Raw genomic sequence first — 21,520 nt, 5'->3', positions numbered from 1 at the left:
ATTTAAAATATAGTTCCCTCTTTTAGCACATACTACTTTTAAACTGACAAAAGTTGAATCCATCTTGGAAAGTATATTCCTCTTCACTTTACAATTAGTATATTTTAAGAATTGAAGATAATTTGATTCCTTTCTTAAATCAAAAATCAAATAGTACCTTTTTTATAATAATATAATATTGGGTTTAATTTATCTTGGAGCCTGGTTTACTTTATGCGCACCAAGGGTAGTCGTAGCTGCAGGTCCCTTATCAACAAAAACAAATTATAGTAATAATTTTTTTCTTCATGTAGTTCTGGTGTAAAAGTTAAATACTCTGTTCCGTCTCAAAAAGACTGTCTTCCTTTTCTTTTTAGTTTGTCTCAAAAGATTTTTACTTTTCTATATTTAAAAACAATTTAACTTTATGATATGATTTACAATCACATAAATATCTAAGACTTATTTTGAACCACATATTTTAAAAATCTTTCTTTATACTTAAATGTGTTAAGTCAAACTTCGATAATATTTTGGGACGGAGGGAGTAGAAAACAAAAACAAGGGTAGTTGTAAATTGTGACGTAAATAACAGTTAGGTTGGTTAACAAAAAAAGGACCAACATTAGCACTGAAATAACGTACTTGTAATGTCACACTTGCACACGGCTGCATTGAAAGCCACCAAACTAAACCACATAAAACAGCTTCATGCACAGCTCTTTGAACACTCTCTTTACTCCGACAACTACTGGGTGGCGCAGCTCATCAATCTCTGCACGCGCCTCCACGCGCCGCCCTCATATGTTCGCAGAGTTTTCGACTCAGTCCACCAACCCAATGTCTTCGTTTTCACCAACATCCTCAAATTCTACTCCCATTTGGGTGATCAAACTGAGGTTCTTTACCTGTTTCACAAAATGCAGAAAAGAAATGTTACACCTGATGCGTTTGTGTACCCGATTCTCATCAAAGCAGCTGGAAAGTGGGGTGTTTTGTTTCATGGTTATTGTGTTAAAATGGGTTATGATTGGGATAGGTTTATTCGTAATGCGATTATGGATATGTATGGAAAGTTTGGGCCTGTAGAGATTGCACGAGAACTGTTTGATGAAATTCCTGAGAGAGCTGTTGCAGATTGGAATGCTATGATTTCAGGGTATTGGAACTGGGGTAATGAAGTTGAAGCGAGGGGTTTGTTTGATTTGATGCCTGAGAATGAGAAGAATGTTGTTACTTGGACTACAATGGTTACTGGTTATTCAAGAAGGAAAGATTTGGAGAATGCTAGAAAGTATTTTGATCGAATGCCGGAGAGAAGTGTTGTGTCTTGGAATGCAATGTTGTCGGGGTATGCTCAAAATGGGTGTGCTGAAGAGGTGATAAGGTTGTTTAATGAGATGATGAGTTGTGGGGTTTGCCCTGATGAAACTACATGGGTTACTGTCATTTCTTCGTGTTCTTCGCATGGCGATGCTAGCCTTGCCGAGAGGCTTGTGGAGATGATAAATGAGAAGGGTGTTCGCTTGAATTGTTTTGCAAAGACTGCGCTACTTGACATGTATGCTAAGTGTGGGAATCTTGATATGGCTAGGAAGATCTTTGATGAATTAGGTAAATATAAGAACTTAGTTACATGGAATGCAATGATTTCCGCGTATGCAAGAGTTGGTGATTTGGCTTCTGCGAGTGAGCTCTTTGATAAGATGCCTGAGAAGAATGTCATCTCTTGGAACTCAATTATAGCTGGTTATGCTCAAAATGGACAATCAAAAGTAGCTATTGACCTTTTCAAAGATATGATAACAAAAGATGTGCTACCTGATGAAGTCACCATGGTTAGTGTGATCGCAGCCTGTGGACACCTTGGGGCTTTAGAATTTGGCAATTGGGCAGTGAATTTCCTGGAAAAACATCAAATCAAACTGAGCATTTCAGGTTATAATGCTCTGATTTTCATGTATTCCAAGTGTGGTAATATGAAAGATGCTGAGAAAGTTTTCCAATCGATGGAAGCCAGAGATGTGATTTCTTATAACACATTGATTACAGGTTTGGCAGCTTATGGCAATGCCATTGAAGCTGTTGAATTGTTGTGGAAGATGAAGAAAGAAAATATTGAACCAGATCGAATAACCTATATTGGGGTACTAACAGCATGCAGTCATGGTGGATTGCTAGAAGAAGGTCAAAGGGTATTTGATTCAATCAAAGATCCAGACTCCGATCACTATGCATGCATGGTTGATTTGTTAGGTAGAAACGGTAAACTAGACGAAGCAAAATGTTTGATTGGAAGTATGGCAATGCATCCACATGCTGGAGTATATGGTTCCCTTTTACATGCTAGTCGAGTTCACAAAAGGATTGACCTTGGAGAGTTTGCTGCTAGTAAGCTCTTTGAAATAGAACCAGAAAATTCAGGTAATTATGTATTGCTTTCAAACATATATGCCTCAGCAAGAAGATGGGAAGATGTAGACAGGGTGAGAGGGTTGATGACAATTGGAGGAGTAAATAAGACGACTGGGTGGAGTTGGATTGAACACGAGGGTGAGATGCACAGGTTTATAGTGGGTGACAGGTCACATGAGCGATCAGCAGATGTTTATAGAGTGCTCGCTGAAACAGAAAAGAAGATGAGGCAAGCTGGATACATGGCTGATAAGAGCTGTGTTTTAAAAGATGTTGAAGAAGAAGAGATGGAAGAGATGGTAGGGACTCATAGTGAGAAGTTGGCTGTGGCTTTTGCACTTCTTGTTACTGAACCACATTCGGTCATAAGGGTGGTGAAGAACCTAAGAATATGTAGGGATTGCCACACGGCAATCAAAATCATTTCAAAGTTGGAGGGGAGGGAGATCATTGTAAGGGATAATAATCGGTTCCACTGCTTCAGTGAAGGGCAGTGTTCATGTGGAGACTATTGGTAGTCATGCCTTACTATACCAAACCACACTGATATATGATGTTCTGTTCTCAGATCAGCAATATTGACTAGGTTACAGAAAAATAGTTAGGCATGTTAGGCTATGGCAATTTGCTGGATCTCTCCAGTATGTTCGGAGACTGCTAATGACAGCTCTATTCGGCTGGTTAGTTTGTTCCAGCAGCAATATTTATGTTGTGTGGATATAAATACACTTGAATATTACAGTTCGCCATAGAGAAATGGTTCAGCGAAGGCTGTTACTTGATCTGATTTTAGTACTATGAATGCAAAGAGTTAACAGGTTATAATTGTTATATTGTCCTTGTCCACCAGAAACTGTATTCGTTTCATTTTCACATTTTAATAAGTTTAAGCAGATCGTTGTTCCTGTACTCAAAAACTAAGGATCGCAAAAGTTCTGAATTTCTCATACTACCGCAGTGTAGTATTTAGATAAGCCATTAAAGTAAAAGAAGATAAAAATGGATCCCCAAACACAATATGATCACAGGCACAAATTTTATCTAAAACACAATCCAACAAGATAACAGAAAGCAAATGTTCATGAAATGGACATCGCATCAGCAAACATTTAACTTTGACACAGATGACAATTGATAACTGAACTAGAAGTCCTAGACGTTCCAACATCACCACTTGATTGATGCTTCTTTTAAAGTTGCCACAAATTAAACTCTAGCTCTCTTGCTACTGCAACTAGGACACTTGTACTGCTTGATATGCTCAGCTTTTGCTGGAGTAATCTTCACACATTTGCCATGGAACCATCTTTCACAAATATCACAACAAATCCAGAATTCATCTTGGCCATAATTATCACCACAAGCTCCACAGAGAGTTGCCCCTTGTTCATCTTCTTCTTCTTCCTCCTCCCCACTTTCATCCTCCATTTTGGGTGGAGACACCTTTGCTGCCTTGGGCTGGGACTCTGGATGTCGAGACTGCACATCAAAGATGATATCAGAAAACATGTGTTCAAACAAAATGAAAAAACAAGACTGTAATTATATATGTTAGGTCCTGTATATGAGAACCTTTCCACTTGATTTGCTTTTGCTGCTATTGTTGTGAGCAGCATCGCGCGCCTGTTTAGCAGCTCCAGTTACAACCTCAAACACTGTTGGGAGATCATTTATCATTTGGAAAAGCCTCTTCCTGATACATGATTTCCAAAATAAAACAATTATCCTCTCTAAATTGATCTCAGATAACCATTTAACGAATGGAAGCCATATTTATGAGATTGGACTAGCTAGGCAAACTATCCAGACACTGGACAAACATAAACCAAATTTAAGTTAAAATTTCTGGTCATAGTACACAAGATTATGGAACCCCATGCAACCAGTTTCCCCGTATAAATCGAGCTTATAACAATTTCAGTCATAGTTTCACATCGAGAAGATTCTCTAACCTACAGTAGCAGCAGATACAAAAGTGGACTCAAGCGTAGAAAAGAGGGACAAAACCTGCTACACAAAAGTTGATCCAAGTATTATACAGCATTGTGCCATTCTGAATGACCCGACATAGTAAACATCCTTCACGTACTCACTAAGAACTAACCTATTCAATGATGCTACAGCGAATAATAACGGCTGATCCTTTCAAGATGTCAGACCTCCTGCTGTTCACTCAACAGAGCACTATATTATTTAATGAAATACCAGCTGATGGTAAATATCTCGACATGTGAGACATCCTTAGCTTCACTCAAACAAACACTATCTTATCCAGTGATGCCACAACCAATGCCACTAAGCGCATGAATTTGCTTTTGGCAAATAACTAGCACCTAATAACCTTCCCCTGAATAGTGAAAGGACAAAGGGCATTGCAACTCCATATTCATTTTGATAAGGTTGGTAAACATATTCTACAATAGAAACCTAAAAAACGGAAGATGTTTAGGATCTCATCACACCAAGAATATCATTGCAACAAGTCAATGGTGCACTCACCAAGACAAAGAAATAACACATCTTTTCATGACACAGAGAATATGAAACACTGACTAAATGAACTTAGGTTGAAGGTGGACTCCTATATTGCCAAAAATCCGACTGGCTTCATTCTAGAGTTCTAACTTAGTGCAATCCTAGTTACAGCTAAGAGTTGTAGAGTTCTAATGTTTTAACTTTTAAACTCACTATGCTTGCACCTTCTTGGCGCTTTTGTGAAACCTTAGAATAATGAAAATGTTTTAAACTCAACGCCATCAATCAACCACAACTTTCTATGGGAGCCTTCCTATGCCAATAAAGCAGAAGGGTTGTGGTTGATTAATGGCAAGCATAAGATTGTCTAACTAGATGCATTCTAAATACTGAATCTTGGAGAGAGAGAAGCAGACACGGTGAATCAAACCCAACTTGTTTGGATCAGGCCTAGCTCATTGATTGATTCACTGTTGGGTTAACCATACCTCTATGAGAGGCAGAAAGCAGGTCAAACAATATGTAGTAAGCGAGAGGACAAGAAAAAGGAATATGTATACCAATTTCTTCAAGATTACGAGAAAAAAGGGGAGGCCCTGCTGTCTGGGTTAGAAAGAACAATTCCGGAAAAGAGAAGACTTTCATAACATGATTGTTGAGTAAATTTTTCTGTGATTTTTTCATGGAACAACTATATCTCACCGATGAAACAAAAGGAACAGCAATGACAGAAGCTTATCTCCCCAAAATCGATGAATGGAGCACACAAGTTCTGGATGCACTAAATGCTTGGGGAGGTGAGCTTTAAGCAGCATGAGGGGAGCTACTATGGAAAGAAGTAGCTCAACTTATGCCAGTATATCCACCCCTGAACAGATAAAATGAGATACACGCGCACACTACCTAACAGACACTGCAAAGACAGTTTAGAAGGGAGGGTAGAAAATCCAGACAGAATTTAATGGGAGGGAGGCATATGGCACAACACTTATCACATTTGCCAAAAGGTAGCCCCAAGGTTCCAATGTCGTCTTCCAACAAACAGGAATAACATACACATTCAAATGAAATGCAACAGAAAGGAGCAAGTTCACAAGACAGTTAAAAGAGATAAAGCTGAAATCTAAAGGTAACAGATGTTATATTACCTTTCACTCTTGCCGAACCCAAACCGTGCACCAAAGTAAAAAGCAACTGAAAGCAACCATGAATCACTGTGAACAGCGACAAGTGATAACCAGTCTTTCTCTTGCATTCCATCACGTGCAAAATTAATACCTAATGCAGGCTCCGGAAGTTCTGGAGGAACCTCCTCCACAGGGAGGTTTACTTCCCATGTTTCATTGGGAAGCCCGTAGAGACACAAATTCTCCTTTTCTGGAAGTAAACATATGGTTAGATTCACAAATTGTCATAAACACTTCATAAATGATCTGCATAAGTAATCTAAAGAAAACAAGAATTGAACATCCAATGAGGGTAAACACCCAACAAGCCTCAAAACAAGGAAAAAGAAAGGGCAAACTGTGAAGTGAAGGGGAGAGGAATGATGCAATAACACAAAAAGAAAAATCTATTATCCTTACAAGTTCCAGTTCGGATTAAACAATCCACAAAGTCCTTAAATAACTATGCGATTGGACTACGAACATTTAGGAGAGATATATACTGTCATAAAGACCAAGACAACTGTTTGATACAGGAGTAGTGTACTGATATACATCGTCACAAAGGTCATAATCAGCAGTTCTACAAATGGGAACAACATAAATATAAGAATGAAATAAAGAATTTAACAGTTTTTCAGATATAGTTATTTACTGAGACTATAGAATAAAGATAAACAAATTAGACACAGCATCAAAGAAAGGAATTAAAATGTTCGGGATAAAGCTAGGGTATATATCATTAATCAAATTAGACACCGCATCAAAGAAAGGAGTCAAACGTTCGGAATAAAGCTAGGGTATGTTTCACTAATATATCAAATACTTCAAAAACAATTCATGAATGCTGGCACAAAAATGCACCTCTATTACTGCCAGCAAATAAGGAATTCCAAATATCTGAAATTGTGTTCACACTTCACAGAACAGAAATAACAGTAACTCTCACCTTCCCCCCAAAAGAAAAATAAAAGGAGAACAAACTTATCAAGAAAGAGAAAAAGAGAAGACGGGCATTTATTAGTCACAAGTTGACAGATACTATCCTCCCACACCGAACACAAACTTCAACCCACTTTAACTAAACTGCCTCCAGACAGCTTAAGTATGTATACACCAAATGCATCTATACCAAAAAGGTCATGACAACATCAAAGCGTTTTCAAAACTGCAATCATATGCTTTTTACCCTTATAAGTATACCAGTTGATACAATCAGGATAAAGTCTGACGTTTCTTTAATGCAACATTGGAACATTCCTATTTACCCATCATAAACAAGATTAATGATGGTTGGAGACACTGCGTCACTGCTATAGAGAAATGACGATCGCTGCTACATAAAGGAAGTTTTACATCTCTTGTTCCTTGAAAATTGATACGCAGCCATCAGGATTACGATAAAAACACTTCTGACATTGACACTCTCACTAAATGACATAAAATTTTAAGTAACGATCTCGTTTTTACAACTCATATTCTGGAATGCAGTTTGAGATCATGATAATTCTGTTGTAAATGCAGAAGAATTAATTTTTCAGTTGAAGCACGATTAACTACTTAATATACATATGATCTTTCCATTCCTGCATAACAGCCAAAGAAGAACATCAAATGACAAAATGATGCTAACAATCAGAAAGCTATAACCATGTGCTTTAGGCCACTCCCTGGAACAACGACATAGAAATTACGAAACAACAAAACAACATACCCAGTATAATAATCCCACAATTGCGGTTACACAAAAACAGGACAAGAAGCAAATTATAAAATTTTGAAATATTAACAATCACTAAGTCCTAATCAAGTAGCATAACTCTACCACATTGACATGAAATTCCAGAATACAGTAGGAACATGAACATTAAAAAAAAAAAAAAAAAAAAAAAAGGGAATAACAGTCCAAGAAAATAAAAGCTATAGCTTATAGGAAATATACTACATTCAGAAATACACCACAAGCTCAATAACACAAAAAGATTCAAATTTGCAAATATTGTTGGAACACAACAACCCAATCAAAAACTGAGCAACAAAAACTCACCAGGATCACACTGCTGGTAAAACTTCTCAACATCTGCAATAATTTTTCAAACAAAAAAATAAATAAATAAGAAACATCACAATTAGCAAAACTAACAAAATTCAAAAACACCCACAAAGCGCTTATACTCAAAAACCCATAAAAGTGCATGAATTTTTGTTTTTAAAAAAAGGAAACAAATTTACAAACCTGCGGTAAGTGCTTTGATTAAACCAGCTCTACGACCTTTGAAATCGTTAAATACTTCTTCTACAGTTCTAGGTACCGTATTTTCCATATTATCTTTGTCTTCACGCAATTTTTAACAACCCCACAACAAAAAGAAAAAAAAATTGAGTCTTTGAAAAAACAAGAAAAGGGTTGAAGGAAATTAGGGTTTTGCTTAAGAGCTAGGGTTTTCTCTTCATGTTTGACCTAATTTTAAAATTAGTTTGCTATGTGGTATGAAAATCAAGATTCATAAAAGGAAAAAGCTTAAATTTTTATGAGAAATTGTAAGTAAGTAATTAGAGAAATTGTACGAAATGGATAGAGAGAGAGAGAATGAGAGGGAAGAAAATGGAAAGTGGGGAGAGAGGGTTTTAAGAGCTGCTTTTATTTTCATCTTTGGTAAATAGTACATATATATATATATACTATATGTAATACTACTAACTACTGTATATACTAGTACTTGGATCTATTGGGTTTTTTAAAAAAAAAAAAAATGTGGGAGAGATGAGAAATCTGATGTGAAATGTCGTTTTTATTTCATGTTAAATTATAATAGTCCTAGTTGAGAATATTTTATTGGTCAGGAACATAAGATGAAGTTTTTGCCTTGGAGAATGAAAAGGGTTTCTTTATCTTCTTTCTTTCTTGTTTGATTACGAGGCAGAGGTGTAAAAAAGAAGGCTGTGATGCTGCGTTTTGTGGGTTTTGATTTTGACATTGTTGTTTTCAATAAAAGTTGAGGGGGATCGAAATAGCAAAAGGTCTTATTTTTTTATTTTTATTTTCAAGGGAAAAGTATAAAGGGTTACGTATTTTTGATTGTGTATTCAAGAGTGTGATTTGGTCGTGAGTTGAGAATCACAAAGTCTCAAATTCAAATTTCAATCGGGGGCAAATTTTTATACTATATCCAGGTTTTGTTGAACAGAATTGCCTAACTGAAAAAAAAAAAAAAAAAAAAAAAAAAAGGTAAGTGCAATTTATGATTAAATGTACATTTTTAAGAAAAAATCTTGCAAATAAGGTCAGTTGTTCCTACCCGTGTCCGCTCCTTGTTGCTTTTATCACTCCCATCTTTATGGTTCTTGGCAAAATGAAACTCTTTCCATTTTACCTTTCGAATGTATTCATAGGCCCCGCACGAGGAAGAGCCTAATTGTTTGATATGGTGGAAGATATAGCAACGGGGCTTAAATTAGTTGAGGGTGCGAGTTTGGCTGAAAATTTTCTTTTGGTTGAGACTCGGCTTCAATTGCAGCATTGTTCCATATGGAGTACGGTTGTTTTTTCTCTTTTTTACTTTTTTCTTCTGGTTAAATGGAGAAAAACCTTTGTTTATTTGTGCCAAGTATAGTCAATTCCGAGTTAGAATTAAAAAGGAAGGGTTACTGTAATTCGATGGTTCACTCATAAATTAATCTAAACGTGATTATTTCTTTGAATAGATCCAAAAATGGTTCTAACTAATTTGGGAATAATTTTTAGGGTTTGATTGATTTGTTTCTTACAAGTTTTATTTTATTTTGCAGATCAACTGATTGGTGAAAAAAGGAGCCTAAGTTGGAGAAAGAGGGAAGAGGTTCTATAGTAGATTTTATCAAAATATGAGAGAACAAGTGTACTGAATATTTTTCTGCTGAAATCAAGTAAGGCAACGAATTGAGTAAAGATACAATTGGTAACATAGAAATAAGGTGAGTAACTTTTTAGTTTCTGCACTAGTTGTTACATTTTTTTGATAAATCAAGCTAGATTAAATTCTTTTAGAGTCCCCTGCTCCTACCATTAATTATAAACTTGTTCGATTGGCCTTAATTTGCATACATGTTAGCTAGAAGAACACTATAGATGTTGGCTTTTCGAATGATGCTCGTGCTCTGCTTGTTGAACTGAGTTGGCCGAAGTAATCGCTTCAACTTGTGTCCATTTTCCTATCTAGCCATGCTTTATCCGCTCTCTCTTACATTTACTATTAAGGTGATTGACCTCATGTGTTGCAATTGTTGCAACAATTACAGCTATGTACTAACTAGGAAGAGCTAAGTTGTGGTTTTATTAATATTAATGAACAGATGATGAGTAATTGGAGGCACCAAGGTTTGCATGTTTGATTCTTAGAACCACTTGGTGATGCTTCTTTGAAATTACAAACATATGCATTCTGAGTTTTATCAAGCTGGATGGGTCACTGTAGCCTCTCTAGGGCAACCCTTTAAGATCCCATAAAGTGACGAGACCAATGTGAATAGGTATTTTCTGCTCGTACCCTGTCAAATTATAGTAAAGTTTAAGATATCGTCCCATAGAGATTGGAACCACCTAAGCTACAGATTCATATTATTTTTGTAATTACTATTTGAAAAGATCAAATTGATAAAAAAAAAAAAAAAAGGAGTTGTTCAAAAGTCTTGAAAATTAAGATAACAAAATAAGAATTTTTTTTTGAATTTTTCTAATAAAAGATAGAGGTTAGGATATTTTGAATCAGCAAGATAAAATTATTATAATAAAATCAAAAGTTTATTATTTATTTCCCTATTTAAAGAATGATTGCTTATTTCTAATACAATCACCCCACACAACGAAAATATGTTAATAGCACCACTCTCGCTTATACTATTAATTTATTAACAGTTAATTAGTGACATTACGCAATAATTAATTAATAACACCTCTTTCGATTAGTGTAGTTAACCAATTAAAGTAATGGCTTCAAAAAAGAATTATCTTAATTGAGTGCACCAAGTGAACAAAAGCCTCTTTCGATTAGCTTTTGCTCAATCAATAAACTTATTTGAGTCAATCCCTCCGTGAGAATTAGGATTGAAAGAAATAAGACAAAGATTCCTTAAATCAATAAACTTATTTGAGTCGATCCCTCTGTGAGAATTAGGACTGAAAGAAATAAGAGAAAGATCATATAAATCAATAAACTTATTTGAGTTAATCCCTCCGCGAGAATTAGGACTAAAAAAAATAAGATAAAGATCATCTAAATCAATAAACTTGTTTAAATCGTTCTCTTCTCTAGAATAAGAAATAAAATAACAAGATAAAGATTTTTGTAGACGATAAAGAGAAAATTCCAACATAAGAAGATAATAAAATAAAGATGTTTATTATAATAGTCAAGTTTCATCTAGTATCCCAACTAAGGAAACTTACTCCATTGTGGAGTAGAAAAACTAAATAGAAATAAAAACTAAGAAAATATATTTACTACAAGAAACAGCCAAGAGAGACACCAAGACTAGTTCTTGTGTCCTCTTCGCTATTGGATGCAAATCGGATGAAAAATGGGTTCCTTTTCTTGTACAAACATGTGCCTATTTATAGGAGAATTCCTACGAGGCTTTGGTGAGAAATTGCAAGAGAATATCAATATAATATTATATCCTTGATGAGAATTTTACATGGCAATTTATCATGCAATCTTGGTGAGAAATTGACATGATAATTTGTCATGAAATCTTGGTGACAATTTGCCACAACTTTGTATCTCTTGATTTTGTGTAGTCTTTGGTGAAGTTTTCATGGATACATCCTCCTTCCTGGACTTTTATTTCTTGCTTCTTCTCTTTTTCTATGTATTCTTTTTCCTGCAAGATTTGTTAGAAAAGTGCGAGAATATGATAAAATTATTCATATTTTATTTTAAAATATTATACTTTTATACTGAAATTACATGAATAATTTATATACACTAAATACCCCACACTTGAATTTTTGCTCGTCCTTGAGGAAAAGAATTTTGAAAGAAAAGTAGAAACCTTCTTCTTCTTTTTTTTTTGAAATTCGGCTACTCTTGAAAAATGAAAATTTAATCAAAAACAAAATCTATCATGCTTTTGAACTTTACAAATTTTCTATATTTATCAAAACTTTACCGTGTTTCTGCTTTTATTTTTATTCAACAAAAGTTGCACCTTCTCTCTTTTTGAGACTTCTCTGAAATTGATAACCTTATGATCATCGACATTGAGTATTCTTCATCTTTTTGTCCATAGGCTTGCCCTTTATGTCTACCTCCAATAATGTAGACTAAACATTGACTTTCAAAATCATTTAGGACTTTTTTGGCTTGTAATCTCGGCTTCAAGCTGGTAAGATAAAGATTATATTTGTGGTGACTTACCTTTTTCCAGCTTTGGAGCATATTTTTTTTACAGACTTTTCACATATTTGATAGTTGATACTTTTTTTTTTGATGCACTTATAATGTTTGTACATGAGATCACCCTCACTTTTTTTTCTTTTCTTTTTCTTTAATTCTTGATCTTTTTCAAAATGAGCTCCAAACTTGTTTTCTGAAAAAGGACTTTCAAATCATAAGCATGGAATTGCATATTTAAATTTGAGTTGGTTTATATGTCAATAAAAAGAAAGTATATTTAGGCTTCAAAACAGGTTCTAGGGATAATTTGTTTTGAGTTTTTGGTCCAATATTTAGAAAAGACTGAGGTAAACAAAGAAAGCCTAATTCATTTTTTAAAAATCAGTGTTGTTTAGGATTTCCCCTCAAAAGACATTCGGGGCAAGTTCTAGAATAAAGATTGTAAATTCTGCTTGCTTTTGATCATAATGCTTCTCAATCCCGTAAAAGTCCGGCCAAGTATTGAAGATATTAGTTCTTGCCTTCACAAAAATAAACTCACAAACAAGCAAGTTATGAGTTAAATATAAAAAATATATTTGACATTGGATGATAAGAATTTTATTTTGATAGATTAGTATTTTACAATACGCATATTTTTATATAATATATTAAATTATTCATATTTTAAAATAAAGTAGAAATCTTTTTGGATTTCAAATATACAATTGTAGAAGAAAGCTTGAAAGAAATTGCAACCACACACTTTCTGTGTGCAATAACTTCATTTGTTAACTCTGTTAACTTTTGGAGCCTAGCTTAAGTATAAACTAGAAAATTACTTGTGCCAATAATGAACCAGTCAAAATGCGGTTGATTAACCAGCCATTCAGGCATGCCAATCACTATGGAGTTACTCCTGTATAAGGCACATTTTTTTATTTTTTTTTGCAGAGGTCATCATTTTGTATTCTAGTTGTACATTGCTATGAATACTGACCAACTCAATTAATCAAGTGCACTTTCACTCCTTCTTACTGGACTTATAAGGTTCCATTGCTTCACCCCCAATGGCTATGGGAAGATAAAAAAAAAATTGAAGGGAAAAAATTGCGAAGACACCCAAAAAAAAAAAAAAAAAAAAACTCACGAAAAAAAAATCATAAAAATCAAATATATAACTAGAAAAAAGATTAAAAGAAAGAAAAATATACATATATAAAAATATGTTCTTCTACCCCCACACTTAAATGGTGTCATGTCCTCGTGACACATATTTAAAAACAAGAGGGGTAAAGAATCTCCCTTAAATCTTTTTTTTTTCTCCGAGAACTTGTGTACTCCACTCCTAATTGTGAATCGAGTTTTCTTTTTATTTTTTCTGGTTCCTCGTGGAGTTCATTTGACCATGAATATCATAAAATATTTTTCTTTTTCGCACATAGCGCTCTTTTTTCTCCTTGTCTTAAGGAGTCAAATAATTGTGTATGATCTTCCTTAACTCTATTTTGCATTTTTTAAGAAGATCATTCCGTGCATTTTCCTGAAAATCTCCAATAACAAAATCCACAAAATTATAATGTTTAGAAGAAATTGAAGAATAACAATCAAAGGATATTTCATTTGTGCTTGTGACCTCTTCATTCTCATTTTCTTCAAAATTAATCAATTTATGTGGATAAGAAAAATCGGATATACACTCATCATTTGTTGAATTAAATTCATCCAAATCTTCATTGTAAGCAATCTCCATTAGATCTAAACCTTCTTCTTGAGTGATAACCTTTTTTTCACAAGGCTCTTCTTCTTCAGTTGATTCATTCTAGCATGATGTTATGTCATTTATTTGTTCACCACCAAAATTTAAGGTGTTTACAATACTTACCAAGTGATTTACTTGCATTGTTAAGTGCATCATGGCTATTTGATCCTACAAATGTTTTTCTTCTGTCTTTTTCATATAGATATACAAAGTCTCTTCAAACCTTTTGTTCTCCTCTTGAGGTGGTTGACTCATGTTGCTTTGATTCCACATAGAATTTATGTATTGATTGCATTCCGGATTGCCATTATACCCATAAAAATGGTTATACATGTAAGAACTAGAAGCATCATGAGATTGTTCATAAAATGAATAAAAAAAGACAGGATTATCAGATTGGCATTCATGATTAAGGTGACACCCACCACAATATTCACAAATAACAGACCTTTGATTGATTAATTCCTCAATGTATTTTAGTTTTTCAGAATTACCGTACGAGATTGTGTTACTTGTTTGTAGGGGTGGGCGTTCGGTTTTTCGGTTCGGTTTGGCTATTTCGGGTTCGGTTTTTTTAAGGTGGACACCAAACACCGAACCAAACTAGTTCGGTTCGGTTCTTTCGGTTTCGGTTTTTTTAATATAATACTAGAAGCGATTCCATTGACACTAATTCATATTCTCAAAAGCAATAAAACATAAAACTGATAAATTGAAATCAAAATGAAACAAACAGGATACACAAGAACAGAAAACTATAATCATGACATAGGATTACTAGGTGTTATATACATACCGTAAGAATAATTAAGAAAACACATAAAGGACATACATTAATCCTAAAGATACATCCTAGTTACCTTTCTTTGTTAAGGATAGTTGATTTTTTCAATTGAAGTGGAAAATTAGGGATACAAATGCAAAAGAGGACTTATTACAATTGGGTTTTTTTTTTGCTTTAAACTTAATGGGCTTGGACTATTTTAATTTTTTTGGGTAATGTATTAAATTTCGGTGCGCGTTCGGTTTTATCAAACTTCGGTTCGGCTATTTCGGTTTCGATTTTTTGACGATGGACACCAAACAAGTTTCGGTTTGTTGAAGTTTCGGTTCGGTTCGATTTTTCAGTTTTAGGTATTTATGCCCAGCCCTACTTGTTTGGCATTCAAAGCTTTGGTGGTTGCCTCCACAAAAATCACATGTGACTGATCTCTGACTTATTTTATCAATTAATTATTCAAGATCTTTCAGTCTCCGAGAACCACCATATGAGAAAGCGTTACCTGCTTGACATTCATGACTGGGGTGATTTTCACCGCAATAATCACAACTAACTGACCTTTGGTTGATTCTAATTGATAATTTTTCAATGTCTTTTGATTTCTCGCAATCACCATATGAGAACCCATCAAAGAGTTCACAATCATCTTCATATTCATAATAACACTTGTAAAAATATATAGTACTATGATAATATATTTAGCAAATATGACTTGAGGCGTCTTGGAATCAACTCCGAGAAACTATTTCAGTAATGTGAAATATATTCCCAGGATTAAACAAGCCCTTCTCTTATTAAATTAGAGGATTCAGAAATCGGTAAAATTATTATAATACCAGCAAGTTTTCGAAGAGGAAAAATAAAATCGACAAAAGGACAATAAAAAATATATATAAATGAGAGAGAGGGAATCGTGTCAATAAGAGAGGGAGTAAAAACCTTCCTAATGCTTTTTTGGTCTAGAGAAAGGGCCTATTTATAGGCTAAAAAATGTTCTCAACACATGACAAGTGGCTTGCCACTTATCAAAAAGGTTCCATGCATATTGCCACATACAATTTCACTTACCACTTCTCCAAGTTATACATTAGTCACAAAAATCTTCAAAATATTACTACAGTCGCCCACTATTTTAAAGATTTTTAGAAAAAATGTAAAACTTGCTAGATTTGCATGTCTGAAATGCAGTAGGACTGGTGCCTTTTGGGCCCTTAGACCGATAAAATTTAACTTACAGAATTACTGGAGAAATATAAAATTTCTATGAACCAATAATTGTTATTGTAAGACAGAGACTTTATCAATCACATTTCAACTCTGTAATTTTATTATTCAACGCGGTTTTACGCCCTAGGCCATACGCATGCTCGATTATTCATGAGAGCTCTAGAGACTAGGCCAAAATCTCATAGGAGCGGCCTCACTCCACTCTCATGTAGGTGAATTCATCAAGTGTACACTGCTTTAAATACACCATCCATATGGACTATGAATTCATTAAGAGTTAATAACTCATCCTCACAATTAGTAGCAGTTCAAGCACTCTTTTTAAGTGCGCAGAGTCAATATCGACTTGTTATTACCCCTATGAACCTACTTCATGGGATCTCCATCACATAGGTTGGGTTACCATCTCTATTGACAATCATATGGCCTTAACCCCATCCCTTTTGAGGTTTGAAGAGTTAATTTTCTTCCCATGGGTTTAGTCAATGAATCGGCCAAATTCATTTCTGACTTCACATAATCAATGGAAATTATTCCATCTCTCAACAACGATTTAACGACATTATGTCACAATTTCATGTGTCTGCACTTACAATTATAAGCTTTATTCTTTCCAATAGCTATTGTCACTTGACAATCACAATGCATAAACACAGGAGGTAACTCATCCTTTATTAAAGGTATATTCGCTAAGAAATTTATCAGCCACTCAGCCTTAGTACCAGCTAACTCCAGAGCTATAAACTCTAACTCCATTGTCGATCTAACAATGATCGTCTGCTTAGCTGATTTCCACGAAATTGCACCCCCACCAAGGGTGAACAGATAGTCTCTAGTGAATTTTATCACATCTGAATTAGAGATCCAGGTTGCATCACAATACCCTTCTAAAGTAGAAGGAAATCCACTATACAGGATACCATAATTCATGGTTCCTCTCAAATATTCATCAGTCTAATTAATGCAGACCAATGCTCTTGATTGGGATTATGAGTATATCTACTCAGTCTACACGCAACATAGACTATATCAGGCCTAGTAAAATTCATTAAATGCATCAGACTCCTAATAATCTGAGCATATTTAGATTGAGCAACTGGGTCACCATTATTTTTTTTCAATTGAGAGTTAATATCATAAGGAGTGGCCATCGGTGTCACCTCAAAACATTCAAACTTCTTAAGAAGTCTCTCCACATAATGTTCTTCTGACAACAAAATATTGTCATCACTCCTTATAAATTTAACTCCCAATATCATATTTACTTCTCCCAGATCATTCATATCAAAATTAGTAGACAAAAATAATTTGGTATTTTCCACAATATTTAAACTTCTACCAAATATGAGCATGTCATCAATATATAAGCACATTATCACATAATCATTGTCTACCACTTTAGTATAAACACATTTATCTACTTCAACAGAAGAAAACCCGTATCTCAATAAGACTTGATCAAATTTCTCATGCCACTATTTAGGAGCTTGCTTAAGGCGATAAAGTGATTTCATTAATTTACAAACTTTATTTTCTTGTTCAGTAACAATACATCCTTCAGGTTGAACCATATAAATTTCTTCTTCTAAATCACCGTTTAAAAAAAGATGTTTTAACATCCACTTGATGGATAAAAAAGCTTGTGAATTGATGCTAAGGCAATTAAAATCCGAATAGAAGAAATTCTAGTTACTGGTGCAAATGTATCAATATTTTGTTTCTGAGAAAATCCTCGGGAGAAAAACATAAGTAGACAAAAATATAATAATATTTACATACACTTAGCAGGTAAATAAAATTAACCTTTTATGACAGGTTAAGAATTTTATAGTAAAATAAGTTGCTTTGCATAAGGTAACTACTCGCTATTTTTTAGTGGGACTCTATATCCTCTATAACTTTTCTTTTTACGACATTTTCCATTTTTCAACTTTCTCCATAGGTTCCAATCATTTTCTCCTTACACAGTGTTTCCATTATGTAATCTTTGGTCTTTTTGTTTTAATTTCAAGGGTCCTTTTAATTTTTTTTTCCTTTCAAGCGTCAATAACATTAGCATCATGACAAAATAAAAGATCACTTATACTATTACTTTAATATACAAAGTATTTCTCAAGAAAATATTACACCAAGCATATTATATATACTATTAAAATATATTTGAATTATACTATGTATATTAACACATTAGTATACATATCATACCTCTAAAAATGAATATACTAGGTATAATGTATATTTAAGCATGTATTTAAAGATTATAAATTAAAAACACATGTTATATACATTGTATAATAATGGTTTAATGTAAATTTTGTATTTAAATTAAAACATAAATTAAAATACATCCATTAGCAGTAAACCAACACAAGAAAATAATAAGGTCTAATTGAGATCCAAATTATTAATCATCACCTCACAATTATACATTTTCTTTAGAAATTGGGTGTGAGAATTTAAATATATGCCTCCTCTTTCTACACGTCCTTGGAAACAGAAATAAATGGGGGTTTATTGGTTGAAGAAGAGAGAGAAGTGAGGAAAATAGGTGTGTGTTAGTTAAAGAAAAGAGAGAAATAAGGACGACAACAACAACAACAACAACAAGCCCAGTATAATCCCACCATGTGGGGTCTGGGAGGGTAGAGTGTACGCAGACCTAACCCCCACCTTGAAAGGTAGGGCGGCTGTTTCCGAAAGACCCTCGGCTCAAGAGAGGAAAAGAGAGGAGAACAAGGAAAACAAGACAAAAGGTCAGATAGGGCCAAGCATACCGAAAACAATATGAAAACAAGGAATAACAAAAGCGAGAAAGTCATGGAAGAACAGTCCGGAAAGAAAGGAGCATTAACTACTATAGATAAATAGGATAAACAAAGTACACGGCCCAACAAATATAAGCAGCAGTCAAATGCAAAAATCAAATGGCAATAAACAAATGAGCAAAACTACAACTCCTATGGTGAAAGGATAAGCCACCTAGCCTTCTATCCTAATCTGAGTCCTCTACAACCTCCTATCTAAGGTCATGTCCTCGGTGAGCTGAAACTGTGCCATATCTTGTCTAATCACCTCTCCCCAATACTTCTTCGGCCTCCCTTTACCTCTCCTGAAACCGTCCATAGCCAGCCTCTCACACCTCCGCACTGGAGCATCTGTGTCTCTCCTCTTCACATGCCCAAATTATCTCAGTCTCGCTTCCCACATCTTGTCCTCCACCGATTCCACTCCCACCTTATCTCGGATATCTTCATTCCTAATTCTATCCCTCGTAGTGTGCCCACACATCCACCGTAGCATTCGCATTTCCGCGACTTTCATCTTCTGAATGTGTTTTGACTGGCCAACACTCCGCTCCGTACAATAAAGTCGGTCTAACCACCACTTTGTAGAACTTGCCTTTAAGTTTTGGTGGCACTTTCTTATCACACAGCACTCCGGAGGCTAGCCTCCATTTCATCCACCCTGCACCAATACGATGTGAAACATCGTCGTCGATATCCCCATCTCCCTGTATAATAGACCCAAGATACTTGAAACTTCCTTTCTTTTGAATGGCCTGGGTACCCAGCCTCACTTCCTCGTCAGCCTCACGCGGTACGCCACTGAACCTGCACTCCAAGTATTCTGTCTTGGTCCTACTCAATTTAAATCCTTTAGACTCCAATGTCTGTCTCCAGCCCTCCAGCTTATCGTTAACTCCGTTGCGAGTCTCGTCAATCAGGACTATGTCATCCGCGAACAACATACACCAAGGCACCTCACCTTGTATTTGTCGCGTCAATTCATCCATCACCAAGGCGAATAGAAACGGGCTAAGAGGCGATCCCGACGCAACCCCAACGGGGAAGTGCTCCGAGTCTCCTCCTACCGTCGTTGCCCTGGTCTTAGCTCCATCATACATGTCCTTTATCGCTCTAATGTACACCACAGGTACACCTTTAGCCTCCAGGCATCTCCATAGGACCTCTCTTGGCACTTTGTCGTAGGCCTTTTCTAGGTCAATGAATACCATGTGCAAGTCCCTCTTCCGCTCCCTATACTGCTCCACCAATCTCCTTACAATATGAATGGCTTCTGTGGTCGAGCGCCCCGGCATGAATCTAAACTGGTTCTCTGAAATAGACACACCTCTCCTCACCCTCATTTAGAGGAAATGTGGGTAAATCCCTGATTTAGAGGATATCTTTTTCTTACACGTTTTTTTTTAATATGTCAAAAATGTAATAAAACTTGCTCTTTTTTAAGATATGCTAATTAGGTGCTCAATTTTAAAATCGTGACCAGCGGTGTAATTTTCTCAAAATCCTTTTGCTACTAATCGAGCTTTATATTTATCTATAGAGCCATCGGGGTTAAGCTTCTTTTGAAAATCCATTTACTACCAATAGGTTTTGCACCAGGAGATAAATCAGTTAAAACCCATGTATTACATTTCATGATAGAATCGATTTCAACTTTTATAGCTTCTTTCCTAAATTTAGCATCAGAAGAAGATATAGCTTCAAAATAATTTGATGGTTCGTTATCGGCAAGAAAAATTTGAAAATAATTTCCATTAGAAAAATATTCCTTTCTAGGCCTTTTGCTCCTTCTCAGCTCCTCATTAGAGATAATCTCATTATTTCTTTCAACAGGTGCATGACAAATTTAATCAGACAGTGGAAAAATATGTTAAAAAAATTCAGAATTCTTTGTCTCAATTATAGTATTGCAATCAAGCACATCACTTAACAACACAAGAAATCTGTATGCAGCACTATTTTCAGCATATCCAATAAGCATACAATTAGCAGTTTTAGAATCTACTTTTCTCTTTTTAGATTCAGGCAAAGGAACTTTAGCAAGACACCTCCACACTTTTAAATATTTCAAATTAGGTCTATAACCTTTCCACAATTCATAAGGAGTTTTGCCACTTCTTTTACGAGGAATCCTATTTTGTAAATGACATGCAGATAATACAGGTTCACCCCACAAATTATTTGGTGCACTAGAACTAACTAACATGGAGTTCATCATTTCCTTCAATGTTCTATTTTTCCTTTCAGCTACTCCATTAGACTCAGATGAGTAATGAGGAGTTATTTCATGAGTAATACCTTCTTTTCCACAAAAAGCATTTAAGGACAAATATTCTCCACCTCTATTAGATCTAATTCTCTTGATTTTTCTACTAATTTCATTTTCAACCTCCATTTTATAAGAAATAAAGGCATTAAAAGCATCATCTTTATTTCTAAGCAAGTACAACTTAGTAAATCTAGAAAAATCTTCAATGAAAGTCACATAATTTCTTTTACCACCTCTAGTCATAGTCTGCTTTAAATCACCTAAATCAGTGTGAATCAAAGATAATAAC

At 34.9% G+C, this 21,520-nt stretch overlaps 2 protein-coding genes across 3 annotated transcripts; one reads left to right on the top strand and one right to left on the bottom strand.

Annotated features, from left to right (window-relative positions):
- The first annotated feature begins 550 nt into the window (after positions 1 to 550).
- LOC132064473 (pentatricopeptide repeat-containing protein At1g14470) lies at positions 551 to 3,562 on the top strand. 2 transcript variants are annotated; one of them, XM_059457465.1, is made up of 2 exons: positions 551 to 1,917; positions 2,032 to 3,562. In XM_059457465.1, exons 1-2 carry the CDS (start codon positions 630 to 632, stop codon positions 2,910 to 2,912), a joined length of 2,169 nt encoding a protein of 722 aa, XP_059313448.1. In that variant the 5' UTR covers positions 551 to 629; the 3' UTR covers positions 2,913 to 3,562. The 2 variants fall into 2 exon arrangements, with proteins under 2 accessions (XP_059313448.1, XP_059313447.1); XM_059457464.1 differs by having other exon boundaries at positions 553 to 3,562.
- On the bottom strand, positions 3,414 to 8,674 carry LOC132064474 (PHD finger protein ALFIN-LIKE 7-like). The gene is made up of 5 exons (XM_059457466.1): positions 8,272 to 8,674; positions 8,083 to 8,115; positions 6,018 to 6,246; positions 3,967 to 4,087; positions 3,414 to 3,873 (listed from the first exon to the last, which is right to left on the bottom strand). The coding sequence occupies exons 1-5, from the start codon at positions 8,357 to 8,359 to the stop codon at positions 3,601 to 3,603; spliced, it is 744 nt and encodes a 247-aa protein (XP_059313449.1). The 5' UTR covers positions 8,360 to 8,674; the 3' UTR covers positions 3,414 to 3,600.
- Positions 8,675 to 21,520: the final 12,846 nt, after the last annotated feature.

The sequence above is a fragment of the Lycium ferocissimum genome, chromosome 7, assembly GCF_029784015.1.
Source record: "Lycium ferocissimum isolate CSIRO_LF1 chromosome 7, AGI_CSIRO_Lferr_CH_V1, whole genome shotgun sequence".
NCBI classification, from domain to species: Eukaryota; Viridiplantae; Streptophyta; class Magnoliopsida; order Solanales; family Solanaceae; genus Lycium; species Lycium ferocissimum.
Note: the sequence above shows the minus strand (reverse complement) of the source record. Positions and strands in the feature narration are given on the sequence as shown.